General features: G+C 48.1%; 1 protein-coding gene across 2 annotated transcripts in view; it reads right to left on the bottom strand.

Moving 5' to 3' along the window:
- LOC103056241 (solute carrier family 12 member 9-like) overlaps window positions 1–18,165 on the bottom strand; it is a 104,516-nt gene that overhangs the window by 51,765 nt on the left and 34,586 nt on the right. For both annotated transcript variants that reach the window (XR_015794348.1, XM_088131882.1), the window contains one exon: window positions 14,031–14,155. Coding sequence is in view for 1 of the 2 variants with exons in the window: in XM_088131882.1 (XP_087988008.1) it covers window positions 14,031–14,155 (125 nt within the window). In the remaining variant the exon portion in view is untranslated. The remainder of the gene's footprint in view (window positions 1–14,030; window positions 14,156–18,165) is intronic.

Below are 18,165 nucleotides of genomic sequence, written 5' to 3' on the forward strand. Positions count from 1 at the left end.
ATGGATCGGAGCAGGGCTGTCGGCTGAGGACTGGACTTGATGGCCCCTGAGGGTCCCTTGCACTTTAGGGTTCTGATCCTGAACGCACATACAATGCACAGGTTCCAAATCTTGAGCTCCCTCCTGGAGGCCAGGGGTAATGGGGCAGTCATCGATATCAGACACCGATTTATGTGATCATGAAAGGGCGCTGACTCAGGTCTGTCCTTCTGAAACAGCACCTGCCTTCAGAAACTTCCCAGCATTTCACTCTGCCAAGCTCAAAAGTTTGGATAATTCACAGGCTGCCCCCACCTACCCTCCCCCTCTTCTCTACCTGCAGCTTTCTCTCTCCACATAAACCGTGACCTTCTAAGGGCCAGAGAGATTACCCATAACCAGGATTGAACAGCTAACTAGTTTATCCTGATATTCAACAATCAGAATCTTGGCACATTTTTTTTAAACCAAAAAAAAAAAAAACCCCAGCCAAGTTTCTAGTCCTCATGGCTACACTGTTACATGCCTGGCAATCTCAAAAGCCACAAGTTGCCTAAAATGGTTTCTCTCTGGTCCTTATGCTTGCCCTGAGGCTAACAACAGCAGAGGAAGCCATGCAAAAACGTTACGGACATATCTTTAATTTGTTCCAACCACGAACTCAAACTTCCCTTGGGGAGCAAATCAACTTTTCTTTTTACAGCCCAGCAGAGATGTCCCTGCTCTGCTACGTTAATTATCACCACTGCCACAAATGCACTAGTGCAGCTATTTTGCAACTGCATCGCGCAACAGTGCCCGGCCCAAGTCGGGTCTACTGCAGGGCTCTGGGCGCGTGCCAGTCCATGATAAACGAAGCAGAGGAGAGGGTGCCCCTCCAGCTTGCTTCGATGCACCAGAGATACCCGGCGTCTCTGCAGCACCATCCTGCAGCAGTGGCGCTGGGAGCAGTTTATCAAGGCCCTTCTTTGTGATTTACAGAGCGTGCCTACAATATAATCACAACTCGGCAACAATGTACCAAACAGATTTACTTCTCCTGAGCAAATACATCTCTGAGTAATTCATTACCCAACGGGGTGCCAGCTCACAAGTCATCATCAGCCCTCTAACCAATGGGCAGGGATTTCTCCGCTCATCTCCAACGCCCTGCCCGACGGGAGTGGCGCTCGCGAGGGCTCCAGCGGTGCCCGGCCCAATGGGAGGGGAGAATCCGCTCTGCATCAGCCTGGCGTCCAATCCGGCGGCTGGCTGGAGACCGGCTGTCCAGAGCCTGCAACTCACCATTAAGTGATGGGCTCGGAGTTTATACTCCCTGAGATTTACAGCTTATAAACAACTTCTTATCGGACATGTTTCAGCTCATTGAAAAATAGAGCTACTGGCTGTAAACATTTCATTACCCACATTGTTGCCAATATACAAGTAAGCCAAAGAGATCGTAAATCGATGGCAAACAATATCCCCACAGAGGACACGGAGCTGCTGCAGAGGTCCCCCGGAGACCTGCTCCGGAGGCGAGGCGAACTTCCTTCCCCTGGCTTTCCCGTCCCTGCCTTCTCCGTTCCTTGCGCTCTGTAATGGTCTGTGGGAATGACCTTGGGAGACGGGGGAAGAGATGCAGCCAAGGGAACATCAGATAAGAGGCAGCTGAGCCCGCAGCAGGAATGTGGACGGGGCAAGCAGCTCAGAAGGGACCCTGCCTCGTTTCTTGGGCCATAAAGGCGAAGGGCAAAGAGATGCACTTTCAGACTTGCAAGGTTCTGTTAATGTTAACCTTACCATAAAGTAGAATGAGCTCACCTGGGTGTGCTTCCTGTCTGGCCTACCTCGCAAGGTTGATGCACTCCAACCTTCACCTCTCTCGTTACTTCAGAATACCAGCCTATAATTATACCTGTGATTGTCCAGTTTACATCTCGGCAGACCTGCTCTCTCTGCCTTGCTAGTTTTCCAGTTTCTCTTCGGAATCGCACAGGGCAGAACCCAGGGCAACCATATTTAAACTGGATCATTTTTCAGCCGGAACGGTGGTTCTGCTTGTCTCAAGACATCCCAACAAGAAGCTAAGATGTCCTCCAAACCTGACTGGTTGCCTTCTCTGATTGAAGTGAGCTGGTGAAGCCCAAGAAAAACCTTGCTGGCTGGGGAATTCTGGGAGCTGAAGTCCACACAGCTTAAAGTTGCCGAGGTTGAGAACCACTGGTGTAGAGGATGGATTAAACCAAGTCTTTTGGACTCCTTTTTTGATAACCCTACATGAAATCTTCTGAAAAGCTACTTATTCTCATTGCCTTAGACAACGTTGTAAAAAAAAATCAGCTTTATTCCTTTTCTCTGTTGCACTGGATCGAGTCCCCCCCTTCCTCCCCTACATACACCACTTTGGCAAGATTCTACCTGAAAAGGCAGCTGAAAAATACTTTTCACCAAGAAAGATATTCAATAACCAAACAGCCCAGGGTGGCAAGGAAGAGGTGTGACCTGCAGGGCACCCTTGCAACAGGTCTATGTCCTGGGGAGGTGCCACGCTGAAGGGAGACTGGGTGCGAGTTATCATCAAATTCTCCTACTCCTCTCTTCCCCAGGGAAACGTTTGCTGCTACCTCTGATGGGTTATTACGTGGGATGCTGTTATATTCCTTTTTGGATGGGGGGGGCGTGGCTGCGAGGCCGAGGAGCAGCAGGCTCTGTCGCACTATGTGAAGGGCTGTCAGCCCCCCCTTCCCCGCTGCGCTCCCCAACAGAAAATGCCACCCACCAGCTCCCGTGAGAGGACTCCATAATAGAACTTAATCATAACAGCTACTAGCTGGACTGAACCGCTACAATTACGATCTCAAGCGGCAAATGCTTCTCTCCATCCCCCCCCCCCATGCTTCCAAACTCCGGTTCTCTGTGCTAATGCATCCAGCTGGGATAATGGCTGAAGCTTTCTTGGCAACACGAATGGGGCTCCCCGATCCTCCCCCTGGGTCAGATCCACGCCGGGAAGGAGGGTTATGGACACAGCACCCAACTCCCCCCGAACCTCTTTTCTATACCTCTCCTCCAGCCCCCATCACAGATGTCAAACCCTACTCTGCAAGGAACACACCAAAAATATTACCCACGGGCACCCATGCGTGCCCCCCTTCTCAAATCGCAAGACTGCATCCAAACCCCAAGAATTCACACCAAAGCATTTAAGGTTCTCTTTTGCTCTGTTGCTTTAGTAGGTGCAGCTGAAGCCAGAATTTCATCAATCTGAAGGATTGATTTCATGTCTCTGCAAAACAAGAATAGGTTTGGGGGCCGAGGTGCACTTCTCTAACTTAAAGGGGCAACCCCTGGCCCTGGGTTCAGGCCAGTGCCAGATTAGCAACCAGCTTGGCTATAATTAGATTACAACTGCCCAATAAGCGGGGTTCGTGATTTTCACATTATGTCCTTCTGGACAAGATTAAAGTAATAAAGCAAAACGTCTTCTGATTTCTTTGAGTCACAGCAGAGCAGGGAGCGCCCGTAACAAACTGCTCTGGCAAGCCTCCGAACAATTGTTGCAATCACAGCTCTTGAACACACACTGGCTATGCTCTCACACCGCATTAAGCTCTCGGGTGGGTCTGTGGGTGGCTCAGTGCAATGTCTGAACCAGGCTACCGTGGCTAAACCACAGCTTAGCACAACGTGTGGACCCAGCTGCTGTGACCGCACAGAAGCAAGTCACTTGGGCTGGGGCCCTCTTGAACCCAGGGACGAATCCGAACAAGGGTTCTGATGGCTTTTTTATCCGTCTTCTGAGATTCTTGCTCATTTTCTGGGGACAGTGGCACTTAACCCAATCACAGCTAGCACGCACACCAAGTGCTAAGCTTGGTTAATTCTAACCTACTCTCCGCCTCCTCCTCCATCTGCAAAATGGGTATAAGGAAGCCTATGGCCCATCTTCAAGGAAGGCAGACAAGAAGATCCAGAATCACTGGGAAGGTGCTCCCTCCAGGTGTAGGAAAACCATCTGATCGGGTCCCTTTGGGCTGATTGGGGAAAGGAAGATGGGCCTGTTTTGTTGAGAGGTTCCCCTTGAACAGGCCCCATTAAATGGGAGAAGAACTGGGTTACAACTAGCAAGACAGGAAGGGGGAGAGAATAACTATACCCCCCCTTCCCTGAATCTTCCTTCTTTCCATAAAAGGAAACAAAACCAAGGTTGTCTCTTCTACTCCAACCAGAAGGAGCAGTTCATGGTGGCTCTTTTGCTCAACACAAAGCGAGTCCTTGACATGGGGGACGGGGTGGGGCATGGTAAGGGTCTCCAGTTTCCTGCAAGGCAATTCCGATCAGCGGGGACTGGAGAAGCATGATCAAGATGCCGTGAACCTGTTGAGGGAGCCCTGCAAGATGTTGTAATGTTGGGCACTCTGCCAAACTATAAATAGTAGAAAGTGAGTTCCCAAGGTCTGGTCCTATGACGTTAGCATGCTCCAGAAGCTGAGCTCCCGATACAGGGGGTTGCTGAGCAAGGCATCCTTGTGCTCCTTTGGTACACACCAACGGTTGTCACTTATTCGATCACCAAGGGAGGGATAAAAGCTAAGTCTGCAAAGGTTTTCCTAATGGGATTCTTCGTGGAAGTTCTCCCCCTAGCCGCCTGGAAATTGCAAAGCTGCTCTCTGCTCACAATTAAAAGGCATTTTGCCGGTGCCTGTGTGCCAAATGCGCGTCCTCAGCCTATCTTTGATTTCCTTCTTATTGTGTCTCATGTTCCCACCGTACGCAGAGAAGAAAAAGAGGAGGAGGAACGCGTTCCTACTGCATCAATGCTCTTCCAACCTGGCAACTTTGAGATGGGTGGACTTCAAGTTCCAGAATTGCCCAGCCACACATCTTCAAGTGGCCAAGTTGGAAAAACACTGTATTACACCCTCCGACCCGTCACAAACCCTCAATGGATTCCTCACTGGATCTAACTCAGATCTGCACTTGGAGGGAAGCAGAAAGCACCACCGCAGGCTGGGATCCACCAAGGCAAAATCTGTCTTTGGATCAGCTTCTGCTCTGGTGAAGGCAGAGTGTCTAATTCAGTGTTTCTCAACCTTGGCAGCTTGAAGATGTGTGGACTTCAACTCCCAGAATTCCCCAGCCAGCCAGGCTGGCTGGGGAATTCTGGGAGTTGAAGTCCACACATCTTCAAGCTGCCAAGGTTGAGAAACACTGGTCTGCTTGGAAGAGGAGCAGTGACAGAGGAGAGGGCTTTGGGAAGAAAAGAGATTGCACAGCTCAGGCTGGCCCGGACCATCAGCTCGTGGACTCCTTGCCCTGCCTGGCTCGTCACACTAGTGCTAAGTGTAGAGCAGAGGAGTGTGTGTGTGTGTGTGTGTGTGTGTGTGTGTGAGAGAGAGAGGAACGTCCATCTCTAGCCTTAGCACACACACACACACACACAGACATCAGGCAAGACAAGTGAGTTGGAATCAGGAAAAGAGCCAAATCTGCTCATACACGCAAAGCAGATCTCTCTCTTGAAGGCAACCCTTAGGAAATTCTTCTACCCTCGGCAATCCATTCAGACTTTGGGGAGAGAAAAAAGGCAGCCCGGTCAAGCTGAATTCTTCCTCCCTTTTATCAGCTCCCTGTCAAATAAATTCGTTTGGTTTCCCTAAGAAAGCAAGAAAAGGAAAGGGGGGGAAAAAAAACTCGGGCAGGTCATTCCTTTGAGTTGGGAGAAAGCAGAGAACCTTGGACAGGAAAAACATCAACTTGAATGAAAGGATCTTGGAGTGAAGAGTGAAGGATCTTGGAAATATGCCAAAGGTGGGCGTGTGTGCCAGGCGTGGGGGGAAGGAACCCCTCGGGCAGGCGAAAGGGACGTTGGGGGTCAGCCAGAAAGCTGGTGCAATATGAGAGCAGCGTGTTGACATGTGTATGCGTGTGGACACATATGTATTTTGGGGCTGGCTCCTCCCCCCCCCTCCGTTTCTCTCCACTCCACACTAGAGTGATCAGCCAGGAGTCCACACGGGGTGATTTTCTCTAATTGTTGTTTTTGCTGAAAGGTAATTAAAATCTCTTTTCATTTCATGTGTGCAGGAGACCTTGATGGTGGGAAAGCGGGGGGGGGGGCGGTAGGGGGAAGAGAAGCAGAAGGAAAAGAACTGCCTTTGGAAAGAGTAGGAGGATTAACCAACACGGTTGGGAGAAGGCTTGGGGCACCTTTAAGGAATTGGGCTTCAAGGTGGGTTAGAAATAAGATTCATTTCTCCAAAAGCCGATGAGGGATGTTTAAGGTTTGGGCACGTGTAATGGGAAGGAAATGGGCTTACGGGTAGCCCTTGGCGATGCCGAGCTCTTCCATGCTGAACTAATTCCAAATTTGCTCAGGTCTCCCTCCACCCACCCCTTCCTCTTTTTCTCTGTACCCCAGCTCTCACTGGCTCCCTCCTCCTTTCCCTCTCTTTAAAGCAGGCACCCCATCTTTCAATATCTCTACCCGCCCACCTCTTTTCCCAGCCTCCCCCTTCTTTTTCTGAAAGTTTCCAAAGTTGCCCACAATTTAAATCACGGTGGGGCCAATTCTCCTCCCACAGCTAGGTGGCAGCACCTACATTGCTTTGGTTGATCTCAGAAAGCTATGCTGGGTCAGACCCGATTAGTACTTAGATGGGAGACCACCAGTAGGTGCCTAAATTGTAGCTTAGATTAGGATTTTTTTTTTTTTAAATCCCAGAAGGATGCAATAATGGGGAAGAAAAAGAGAAGAGGCAGACTTAAGCATAGGGCAGTTTATATCAACCTTCCCCAACCTGAAACCTACTCTCTGCAATTCCTTGCTCTGGGAGATTCGACTGGCTCTTCTGCCACCATGGAACTATTTTTTATTCTGCAAGACTCCTTGACTTTATTTCTGATTGATTTTATCTGGCTTAGTTTTGTATTTTCTTTTCTTTTCTTTTTCATCTCCTGCTCTGCTCTGAGTTGGTTTTAGATTGTGTTTTTATTCAGTGCCGTTGTTAGCTGATGTGGTTTTGCTTTCGGAGCCAGAAATATGGGGTGTAACTTTCTTAGAAATCATAAATCAGCGACCAGCGTGCCTTCAATGACCTCATTCGCCTTTCCCACTTAAAAAAAAAAAAATCTGTATGCTAGCCCAGAGGTTATGCCATCCTTTGATCCAAATATTATAATCGATTCAGACAGTTCAGAGAGAAAATTCAATTTAACCCTTACCTTTAAAAGCCCCCATCTGGTTTTACTGAAATGGAAGATTCTCCTCTAAAGGTAACACCGATGCAAACACACCAAAATACTAACCAGGCTGTGCCCAAATGGAGCATCAGCCTCAGAATGATGAAACCGGGGGCCTGTGAAACCTCCTTATGCTTTTTTACCAAATCAAGACGACCCTGCTTTGCTTTCTTTCTGTGGCTCTGCTTTCAGCAACCCACACTGAACAAGATGGGAGGGTAACAATGGTGTCAGGCTGGCAACTGACCAAGGTTCATCGCCATTTCCTTTGCCCGACTGGATACACTGAGTGACACACAGAACAATATACTTCATGCATGATGCAAAACTCTATTTCCGCTTTGTTTCCCCCTTATTCTAGGGGTGATTCCCGTCAGACTTTGTATGACACGCTGAGACTGTATTTTATCATTAGTAAAATCAAAGGGTCCTTTGGGGAGACTGCTGCATGGGTTTGAAGGGGTGCAATGTCACTGGCAACTTTAAAGCACCCCATTTTGCCCCTTATTCCCCCTCCATAAATGCGAAAAACAAAAAGACTCAAATGTTTGGTCCCACCGTTCCGGGGCAGTTGTGTGTGCCCGGTATGTGATTATTAGCTGCAGATACAGACCTCTTTTCTAAAACATCTTCATAGTCCACCTTCACAGGTAGGGCTAGAAGAGGTCAACCCTTCCCACAAACTCTTGGTTTCAAAATTCATCTTCTCTGCCAGGAACTTTGCTTAAAAAAGACTCTTTACGGACATCAGTGCATGCACCCTCCCCACACCTTCCAGCACAATATGTGCAGAAACGTTTAAACCAAAGTGAGGGGCTTCTCCACTATACTATGGGGTCATAACGTTGCACACTTTTTTTTACAGTAAAGAAAGAAAATACAGAAAGCTACTTGCATGGTGCTTATGGAACAGATAAGGAAATAACAGAGCTGCCTTCAGTTCTGATGTGTTCACACTTTCAGGCTAGTTTTTAATGCATGCAGGAAGGATTCCACCAATACCATATATAAAAATACATAAATACATTTGAAAAGTAAAAAAAATGAAGCCAGTGAGCTCTTGTGGAATCTGATAGAGATGCAGAGGCCAAAGTGAAGTCACATCTAATCTGGATGTTAGCCTGGAGGGTGTGCAAACGGGGTGAGCCTACTTTGAAACGACAAAATTCTTCTACTTTTCTCACTGTGAGCAGCTACACTTGCTTAGAATCACCTCTTGCCACCATTCCAGAATGCTTGCTCTTTTTAGCCTTCCAGAACTAGGAGAAACAGAAATTCATCACTGGTGGGGAAGGGGGGGGGGTGCTTAATTTATGACCTCTGCAGCAGTTAATTTCATTGCATGACCCTCACTGCCCTCCAACACTGTAAAAAACAAGAAGGAAAGAGAGAAAGAAGAAGACAAGGAGTTTCTTCTGCTCGCATGGACTTCCCACCACTCTCTGAGGAACCTGGGTATACAGGCTGGATCAGGCCCTTGGCGCTGTCAGGCTAGTCTTCTCCGCTCTGACTCTCCCAGACCCTCCAAGGCCCCTAGCCGAGTCCTTCCATCTCCTCAAGTTGAGTGGGCAGTTTTCTGGGTATCTGGAGAGGTCCCTGCAAGCCAGATTTCAGAGCCTCACCTCACATGCACGAGTTAGTGAAGCTCACACGTCTGCGTACAATGGCTATCAGCCTTCCCTAAGATGTGCCCTTCACATCCATCCAGACCCCAGTGCCCAGAATTCCAACTCCCAGAATTCCATAGTTGTAAGATAGGGATTCTGGGAATTCCAGCCCAGCACAACTGGAAGGTGCACGTTGGCCAAGCACTTGTCCTTCTAACTCTCCTCTCTCTGAGGTCATCAAGTTCTCCAAAAGAGAAAGGGCCATCGCTTCCCTCTTCCTATAGGTTTCTTGAAAGCTGGCCAGAAAGAACTATTTTCCCAGTGAAAACCAGCTGGGAATTCTTGCAGAAATTATTTTGGCTACGGGAAATCCTCTTAGGCTAGGAGTAGGCAGTGTTTTTCAATCATGGGCCACCTTCCCACAGAGGTCATCTCCTAGAAGCAAGGAATTGTAAAGCCCCTGCCCAGGGATTCTCCTTTTTCACAGACATTTCACTCTTTTGTCTTAATCTCAGTGGCAGCATTCAGACAACACAAATAGTTTTAACCTTGGTTTTCATTTTCCCTTCTCAGAAGGCACACACCCTCAGCTCCTTTCACTAGTTTAGGATTCACTGTATTGTGCAAACCCAGAAAAGGGGCTTTTAGACCATCTCAACTCTCCCAAGCAGCTGCGGGAAATAAAAGAAGAGGCATAAGAGATTGCTGGCGGAAGCTTTGGAAATCAGACCCAGGTTGTGTGAACGTAGCTGAAGAGCCAGAGATGTCCACAAGAAGACTGAGGAAGAGAAACGACAAAGGCAACATTGCGAACTCCACCCCTTTGGTGTGTGCATTGTGACGTTGCATGCAGGCATGAAAAGGGCACAGCTCCCATTGTGGGGGAGCGGGGTGGAGTTGGTGTGGCAGTGCAATCCTGTTTTTGTCATTTTGCAAGAGCATCGGATTTTGCAGAGGTTTTGCAAGACACCTCTGTGCGCAAAGGTTCTAGGGGCTCTACCCCAAAGAGCTATGGGGCTTTCTCTGATCCTTATCGAAGGAATATAGTCAATTCTAGCACTCCTAACCTTGTGAGCACTTGATTCTTTTAACCTAATTTACTCTATTTGTCTGCCATTTTTCACAGACATGCTTCCCATCTGACTTTGGACAGACAAGAGAGAAGAACCTGAGTTACTGGGGGGAGGGGAAGAGAGGGGACGGGCTGCAAGTATCCCAATTTTTTAATTTTAGCTCAGTTATGTCCACCCACAGCCTTCTAAAACAGTAACAAAACTGGCGCACAAGAGAAAGTTACTTCCGAGAACTGCATTACCTCCAAGTTCAGAAAGAGTAATGTGTACTCCAGCCATATGGATGAGGATTGCACAATACTTGGGATTCAGACTCCCAAAGGGCTTCAGAGCGCATGGTGGTGCAAACAGAACAGCTGCCAACAGCATCTTAACGTTACCCCCAGGAAAAGGTGGGCAAACAGGGACGAAATCTCTTCAGAGCATCTTTTGGAGACGGAATTCGAAGCAATGCACAGCCCTTGTGGGTAGAAAGGCTGTGATTTTAGCATAAGAAATGTGCAAATGTCCAGCTACTTATGCCCCGCCAACTGTAACTGATCTCAAAAAACTAAGGAGACTCAGATCTGCTTAATACAGGGATTAAGGAGTAGAGCCTACAAGGAAATCCCAGGTTCGCAGAACAGTCTGGCAAGTTAAAATAATAATAAATCGACATAAAAAAGAAATAAAGCGACAGCCTTGCAATATACCACCCGTTTACACAACTGGACAGACAACCCGAGAGAAGCAACATGGAATAATCGGGACCGCTTTGTACATAACTGAGCTGTGATGGCATGATCAAGGCCACCAAATTAGGTTCTAGCCGAAGAGAAAAGTACATTTTCCCATCTGGAGTCCTTATCAATCAGATTTTTTTTAATCAAAAAGACATTCTGTGGTTGAAGAGATTTCACACACTAAAGCTGGGTTCCCCTAACATGCCAGACTAGGCTGAAATGACGCTGACTCATTTGGGGTTTTGTGTGTGGGGTGAGCCTAGCACGTTGTGGGGTTCAATCGTTGCACTGGCACGTTCAATGAAGTTGCTATCATCTGGTTTAGGTCTCTGGGCATCGCATGTTATATCAGCCCAGGAACTGTGTTTTGTGAGTCCGTCTGTACCAGTGGTGTGAAGGCAGCTTAAAAGGGCTCGTCACCACTGGTTCCCCCCTTTTCTTTAGAAAGAACAATTGAAAATGTGCAAAAAACACCCCACCATGACTTCTGAATTTGCCCCAGGTCAAACAAATGGCATCTCTCCACACAGGAATTCAAAGCCTTTGCAAGCCGCTTGATTTTTCACATCCTGCCTTTGCTCTTCCAGAACTGTGAAGCTGCAGCAGAGTTACCATTCACACACACACCCCTCCAAAAAAAAGAGGAAAAGCTGTTCCAGGAATGCCACTCCAACATGCACAACACACACATTCATTCTCTCTCTCTCTCTCTCTCTCTCTCTCTCTCTCTCTCACACACACACACACACACACACACCCCTCCCCATCACTCCCTACCAACTCCTGCTCCCCTCAGTTTAATTACCACTAATGTAAACTGTGCTCCATAAAAATCGTTGGCACGCTGCCCTGGAGAACTGATCAGTCCCATAAATTCACTGCAAAGAGCTGAATACGATGGGGGGGGGGTGTTTTTCCCCCAGCCCTCCCCCCTTCTGTTTTTTTCTCCTCTTCTTGACTAAAAACGGGTACTTGCTCAAGGGCAAAAGCTTTTTAAACAGGATCATAAATGCTTATTACACGGGCGCTGCGCTCGCTTGATGGGATTAGCTGGGGGAAAAATTGATCACCAGGTCCTCTCCCCCCTCCCCCACTAACAAAGAGCAGAGGGAGAGGCTCGGAGGAGGAGGGGGTTCCCAAAGCAACTTGCAAGGGGTGGGCAAGTCTGGAAACTGGCAAAGCAAGGGGTTCTGCACAGCCGCCTGGCCAGGATGACCTTCCCCGAAACACGCTGAGACCCAGGGGCCATCAAGCTATTAAACTCACAGGAGGTGCATTTCTGGGGTGTGGTGCACAGGAAGAAACAGCAGAATCCAAAGGAGAAAGAGAGGCAAGACACAGACTTGGCTGGAGTCTGCAGGCATGGCTGGCAGGGCAGGGACAGAGCACCACTGCCCCCTTGGCAAAATGCAGCCAAGACACAACCCGGGTGCCCTGAGTTTCATGCAAAAGACTGGCTGCACCAAAAGTTTCCAGAAAAGGGGAAAAGTAGGGTTATTCCCCAAACTGCCTACCTGTAGGACCTGACATTTGGGATCCTTTCATGAGTTCTTCAGGGGCTCCCTATCCAATTAACACCCCGATCCACAGGCTTGCTGTTCAGGAAGACAGTCCCGAGCAACTGAACTGCAGGTCCGTTTTGAGTGCCAACCCTTTGGGGACCAGTAGCTGCCCTCTTTCACTGCAGGACTGTGCCCCACTTTAGCTTTCTATACTATTAAAATCAGGAGGGGTTTGGTAGCCCCTTTCTAACTTAAGAAGTTGTACTGAAAGACTTATGCTTTGGGGAGCTGCGCTGACCTCCTCAAAGGCACAGGGTGGCTAGACTGATGTAGGATTTAAATTGGAAGGAGGAGAGGGAAAGGGAGGGGAGGACAGGTTGATCATGCAGATGACATGCGAGACAGATAACAAGTGCCTAATCAATTAACAAATTGTAATGTGTTAAAAGCCTGCTGTGTTTGCTAAGACTTTCTGAGATGGCCCGTGTTACAATAAGTCTGTTTCTTGGATCGGAAGTCACCAAGGGGGGTTTCCATGTGGGCCGATAAGGGCACGGTGGAAAGGTTCCAGCATCTTACTGAAACAGAGTGCTGGAAATCTGGGGTGTTCGTTATGGAGCTCCCCCCATTATGAAGGTACCCCAGAATTAGAGAGTCCCTCAAGATGGACAAGATCCTGGAAACATCACCCAAAATAAAGATCTCCACCAAATGTTGTGGGATTTGCAAAAGGATTTGATTTAGCAAGGCAGCACTAACAGCCTACTGTTCTACAAACCTGGAAAGGAAACACAGTCCAACGTACATACAATTGGATTTAAAATCGCTCAATTTAGCTGCCATGAAAAAGTGCATTAGACCAGAGGGAAAATTCCACTTAATATGGGGAAATTTTCTGAAATGATATTTAGAGCAATCACTGCCGAACCACTGTATGTTTTTCATAGCACCGAGACAGTTCTTTTTATGTAACCTTTTCTTTAGTTCATTTGCACTTAATTCTTTTATTCGTATTAATGATCCCTTGTCTTTCAATTAAAGAAAGTAGGAAGATAGGATGGTGAAACCTTGCAGAGGGCGTAAAGGGCAGGCATTCATTGTTGGCATTGAACTGAAAAGCAAATAAACTTTTCAAGATTAGTAACAACGCCAATTTTTAAAGACACGAATGTCTCTCTCAAGTAATTCCATTCACCTTTCCTTGCTCAGATTTTCCCATTAGCATGACAAAATGAAGCTGGATCGCTCATCTTCAAAAGACTCCTCAAAATTTGCAGAGCTATGAGACCTTTGACTTGACCTTCTGCCCAGCGGCGAGCAAACTTCACTTCTGCAGCTGGATCTCCTTTATTTTGCATTTGGACCTCAAAAGTCTGGTAACTGAAGCCAGGTGTCCCCCAAAGGGTCTGAAGCTTGCCCACACAAGCTGTTTTAAATCACAGAATCCTAGAGCTGGAAAGTAGAGGGCATCTTAGAGGACATCAGGTCCAACCTCCAACTCAGGGCAGGACCCACAAAAGTAACTCTGACAGATGACCATCCATCATCTGCCTGAAGTCTGCTAACGAAGGAGAACTCGCCATGTCATACACTGCCTGTTCCACTGGCTGATAGATCAAACGCTCAGTAATTTCCTTCTGATGCATCCTTTCTCGCACTTTTAACCCATTCATTCTGATCCTCCCTCTACCCAACTGGCTCCCAATCTCTCCAGAGTCTTCTGGGTCTTGCTAGGCATTTTGTTTCAACCATTGTTCAGCAGTTCGGAATCCTTGCTGATCATCTGAAAGCCATCTACTGATCAACCAGCGGATCCTAGCCAATCCACAATCTTAGCTCTTACCTGGATCCAGATGGTTCCCTGGATCCTGTGCATTGCAGAAGTCCAACTTCCCCCTCCCCCAGTCTTTGCAGCCCACACACCTGAAGTTTGGGGCAGAAGCCCACTCGAGCGCCAGGCAGGCCAAATCCACAGTAGCGTAGACCAGCAGGAAGAATATGGTGACCACCGCAGCTATGGTGTTCAGCTTGCCAGAAAAGAGCACCAGCTGTGAAAGACAGACAACAGAGGTCAGGAATGATGGGATGGGCAGCCAGCCACAGGACATCAGGGCCCCCTTCTTGTTGCACGTTCCCAGAATCCCCCAGTCGGCAGGAGGGATTCCGGGAGCTAACACTCAACACATCTTCCCAAGTTCGGGAAAGCTGGTGGGTGGGAGACTGCTACAAAGCAAGAATTCCTGATGGTGCAGGGGTCTAGTCATAAAATTGATGATATAGCCAGGGCAGTGTTTCTCAACCTCGGCAACTTTAAGACGTCTGGACTTCAACTCCCAGAATTCCCCAGCCAGCACAGCTGGCTGGGGAATTCTGGGAGTTGAAGTCCAGACGTCTTAAAGTTGCCGAGGTTGAGAAACACTGCTCTAGGGGATGGACTAAAGGGCGCAGAGCGAGGCAGAACACTAAAAATCAAAAGCTGTTCCCAACCAATATCAGCAAACCCATTTCATGCACCTTTCGAAAACGCTGTGCAAAACTGGTCCTGTTCAGAGAAATGAAAGAGAAAAAGAGGACTGTCTAAAGTGCTGTTTGGAAAAAAAGAAAGAAAAGAAAGGATGCATGGAATCTCAGATTTTGCTTGGTTGAGCATCGATCCAGATTCTCTCTTTCATGTTAATTTGCTTTTTTTTTTCAGAAAAAAAACCCAGAATCTAATTGAGAACTCATACTTTAATTACTATTTTTGAACACACTGTATCTCAAAAATGCATTCAGATATAAATATATATATCCTGAACAGAAAACATTTCATTATAGTAATGGTGCTTTGTGAAAAATAAATGCATCACGAAGCAAGCCACGGTTTTGTGTTAACCATAGTTTGTTGAACAAGCTGCCATCTCTTGGATCTGCAGTTTATTTAAACCATGGTTTGCAAACTACCACAGCTGAGTTCACGCAGCACGCTAAACCAGAGCTAAATGCAGAATATTATCATTTCAGTGTGGGGTAGTGGTTAAAGTGCTGGACCAGGAGTGGGGAGACCCAGGTTTAAATTCCAACTCAGCCCTGCAAGATCATCGGGTCATTGTCTCACCCGAAACCTACCTCAAAAGGTTGTTGTTTGGGGGAAAATGGAAGAATGGGGTGTCAGGTTGCCACCTTGAACTTCTAAAGGAAAGGCAGGCTATAAAGCTTGTAAAATGTGTGCCTTTTTGGCAAGATTTTTGGAAGTGATTTGCCCTGGCCTTCTTCTTCCTAAGGCTGAGAGAGAGGACTGGCCCAAGGTCACCCAGCTGGCTTCGTGCCTAAGGTGGCACTCGAACTCACGGCCCCCTGGTTTCTAGCCTGGTGCTTCCTCACTACACCAAACTGGCTCCCATAAAGCTAATTAACACACACATAAAACAGCTTCATTCAGACAACAAGAGAAATCCTCAGCCTAGATGAACAAAACGCTATTGCTGTGCTCGTATAAGTGTGCTACGCACCAGCAAAGAAATCATATTAAGGCTTCCGGTAATGGCCTGATTCATGCTACAATCTGAATCACAAACTCTCCAATGCGTTTTAGCTCAGTCTGCTGTGTTACGTGACCTCAGTCAAAGGCGTGGGGTGGAGGGGAAGGTGTTGGAGACCCGGGGTCTAGTTCTCCCTCAGCCACCGAAGCTCCTGGGGGGGGGGGACAGGGCCGGGGACTCTCTTTCAGCCCCCAAGGCAGGGGGGTGCAGCACTCAAGGAGTTGGACCAGGAAGGGGGAGACCCGGGTCCCCCCTTCCTAATCCACACAGACAGACTTTGGGCCAACTTACCCGACAGGGCAGGGAAGAGATGGAAGGAGGGCGCATTCTGAGCTCCCAAAGAAAATACAAAATACTGTATAACGCCTTATTTCTCAACCTTGGCAACTTTAAGATGTGTGAACTTCAACTCCCAGAATTCCCCAGGCCGCACCACCTTTTCTGGGGTTCTGGCTTGCTGCAGTTCGTTCGTGCTCGTTTGAATAATGTTCTTACACAGCTCCTCTTGCGGGAGGCTGGGTTGTTACTTTGGTAATGGAGCGCTTGGTGAGCACAGGTTGTTTTCCGATAGACTTGCGTTTCTAAACGCACTGCCACAGCCCAGAACAGCAGAAAAAGGAAGCAGGGCACCTACACAACAAAATGGATGCCCACGCAACTTTATCAAAAAGTGCCTGGCCACTCAACCTACTACAACACAACCAACACAAGCCATGAAAAGGATCACACTGCCCATACATCAGAAACGTCTCACAAACTGCCCACAAACTACTACAACCACATGGCATCTCCATAGCACACAAACCAGCCAAAGCCCTCCAAAACATCTTAAGCAAACCAAAAGACCCAGTAGCCCAAGAAGAAAAAACAGGAGCCATCTGCAACATACAGCGTAAGGACTGTAACAGCCACCATGTAGGGCAGACGGGCAGAAGGCTGGCAGAGCACATCCATGAACACCAAGGAACAGCCAGAAGACAGGATGGAAACTCCTTAACCTCACAAGACGTGGACAGACTCAACCAAAGTTTCAACCAGGAAACAATCAGCATCTTACACCAAGCTAAATCCAAAAATCTAGGGAATTTTTGGAAGCTTGGCATTCAGACAAATCAGCCATCGACAGACACGTAGAAATAAATCACATTTATGCACCATTCAAAAGAGACAATAAAAAAGCTAAGAAGGAAACAGAAGACCACAACACATGCTCTCCAGCAGCCAATCCCATAAGCAGGGATTAACCCCAGACAAACAAGCAAGCAAGCAAGCAGAGAATACCCTACCAAGGAGAAAATCCCATTTCCACCAATACTGACAGAACAATCTACTCTATAGAAACAGGGAGCAAACCCCACACTCATTAGCACTGATGATGTTACCTAGTCGGGTATGAAACGTCTGCAGGCAAACCACCAAGCTCAGAGAGGACCAGGGATCCACAATTCAACCCTGAGCTACAGAGATTCTCTTCTATTGGAAGTTACATCCTCCAGGCCAGTGTTCCTCAACCTTGGCAACTGGAAGATGGGTGGACCAACTCCCAGAATACTGCCTGGGGAATTCCGAGAGTGGAAGTCTACCTATCTTACACTTGCCAAGGTTGAGAAACACTGCTCTAGGGGCTTCTCCAGGAGGAAACCCACCCCCACCCCAAGCTCAATGCCTCCTATTTGCAGTGGCATCTGCGCCTTACAGTTGCCCCCCTAGATTGGCCACCACCTTAGAAAGGAGCCGGGCCTTTGCAATGTGGCCTGATCTGCCCGTAATTGCTGCAAGGGAGGGGGACAGCGCACAGAGAAGAGGTTGAGATAATTCAAGCCATTTAAGCAATTGGGGACTTCGAGCCGATTGCGAGTTAATAGCGTGCGCCAAGCTGAGATTGTGCCGGGTTCCTGTAATGGAGCTGCTGCTCCCCGCTCCCCCGACACTCGCCTTTGATTTATAATTCATTTAGTTGCTCGTCAAAGTGAAGGAGCCACTTTTGAAAGGCACCGTGTGCCGGTGATGAGCGGGCACGCCGAGACTGAAGGTGCCTCCGCTGGGACCGCCAGCGAGCACGGGCGGGTTCCACGGAGCGCCGATCAGAGGAACCTCAATAAGCCAACCTCTGCAACATCGTTCCCACCCAGGAGACTGCAAAACCAAATCTGGGTGGTAATGGATCCCGTCTGGGATGCTGGGTTGTGGGAGGGAAGCCTTCGGAGTGGTCAATCATGTCTTTAGGAAGAGGCCAAGGGCAGGATGGGCCTTCCCCTTGTACGTTCCCTGTTTCCAAGGAGAACGGTGCTAGCTCAATTCTTGCTTAATTCTTCTCTTCTGAGTTCTGGAGCCGTCGTTGCAGACGGCTGACTCCAGGGCTGACCCTCTGCAAAATTAAGCGCTCAAAGGGATGCCCCGGGATAAGAGTCGTCTGAGCTCCGGAAGCAGGTCATCTTCCGGGAAAAAAAATGGCCTGCCTTCACACTGCATACTTAACTAGGTCAGATAACGGCAGAGCATTGCATTTGCACAGCATGGAAAGGTACAGCGGTAGG

This window comes from Python bivittatus, unplaced genomic scaffold (assembly GCF_059951505.1).
Source record: "Python bivittatus isolate LINGU-HERP-01145 unplaced genomic scaffold, Pbiv_v1 ctg000980_np1212, whole genome shotgun sequence".
Classification (NCBI taxonomy): Eukaryota; Metazoa; Chordata; class Lepidosauria; order Squamata; family Pythonidae; genus Python; species Python bivittatus.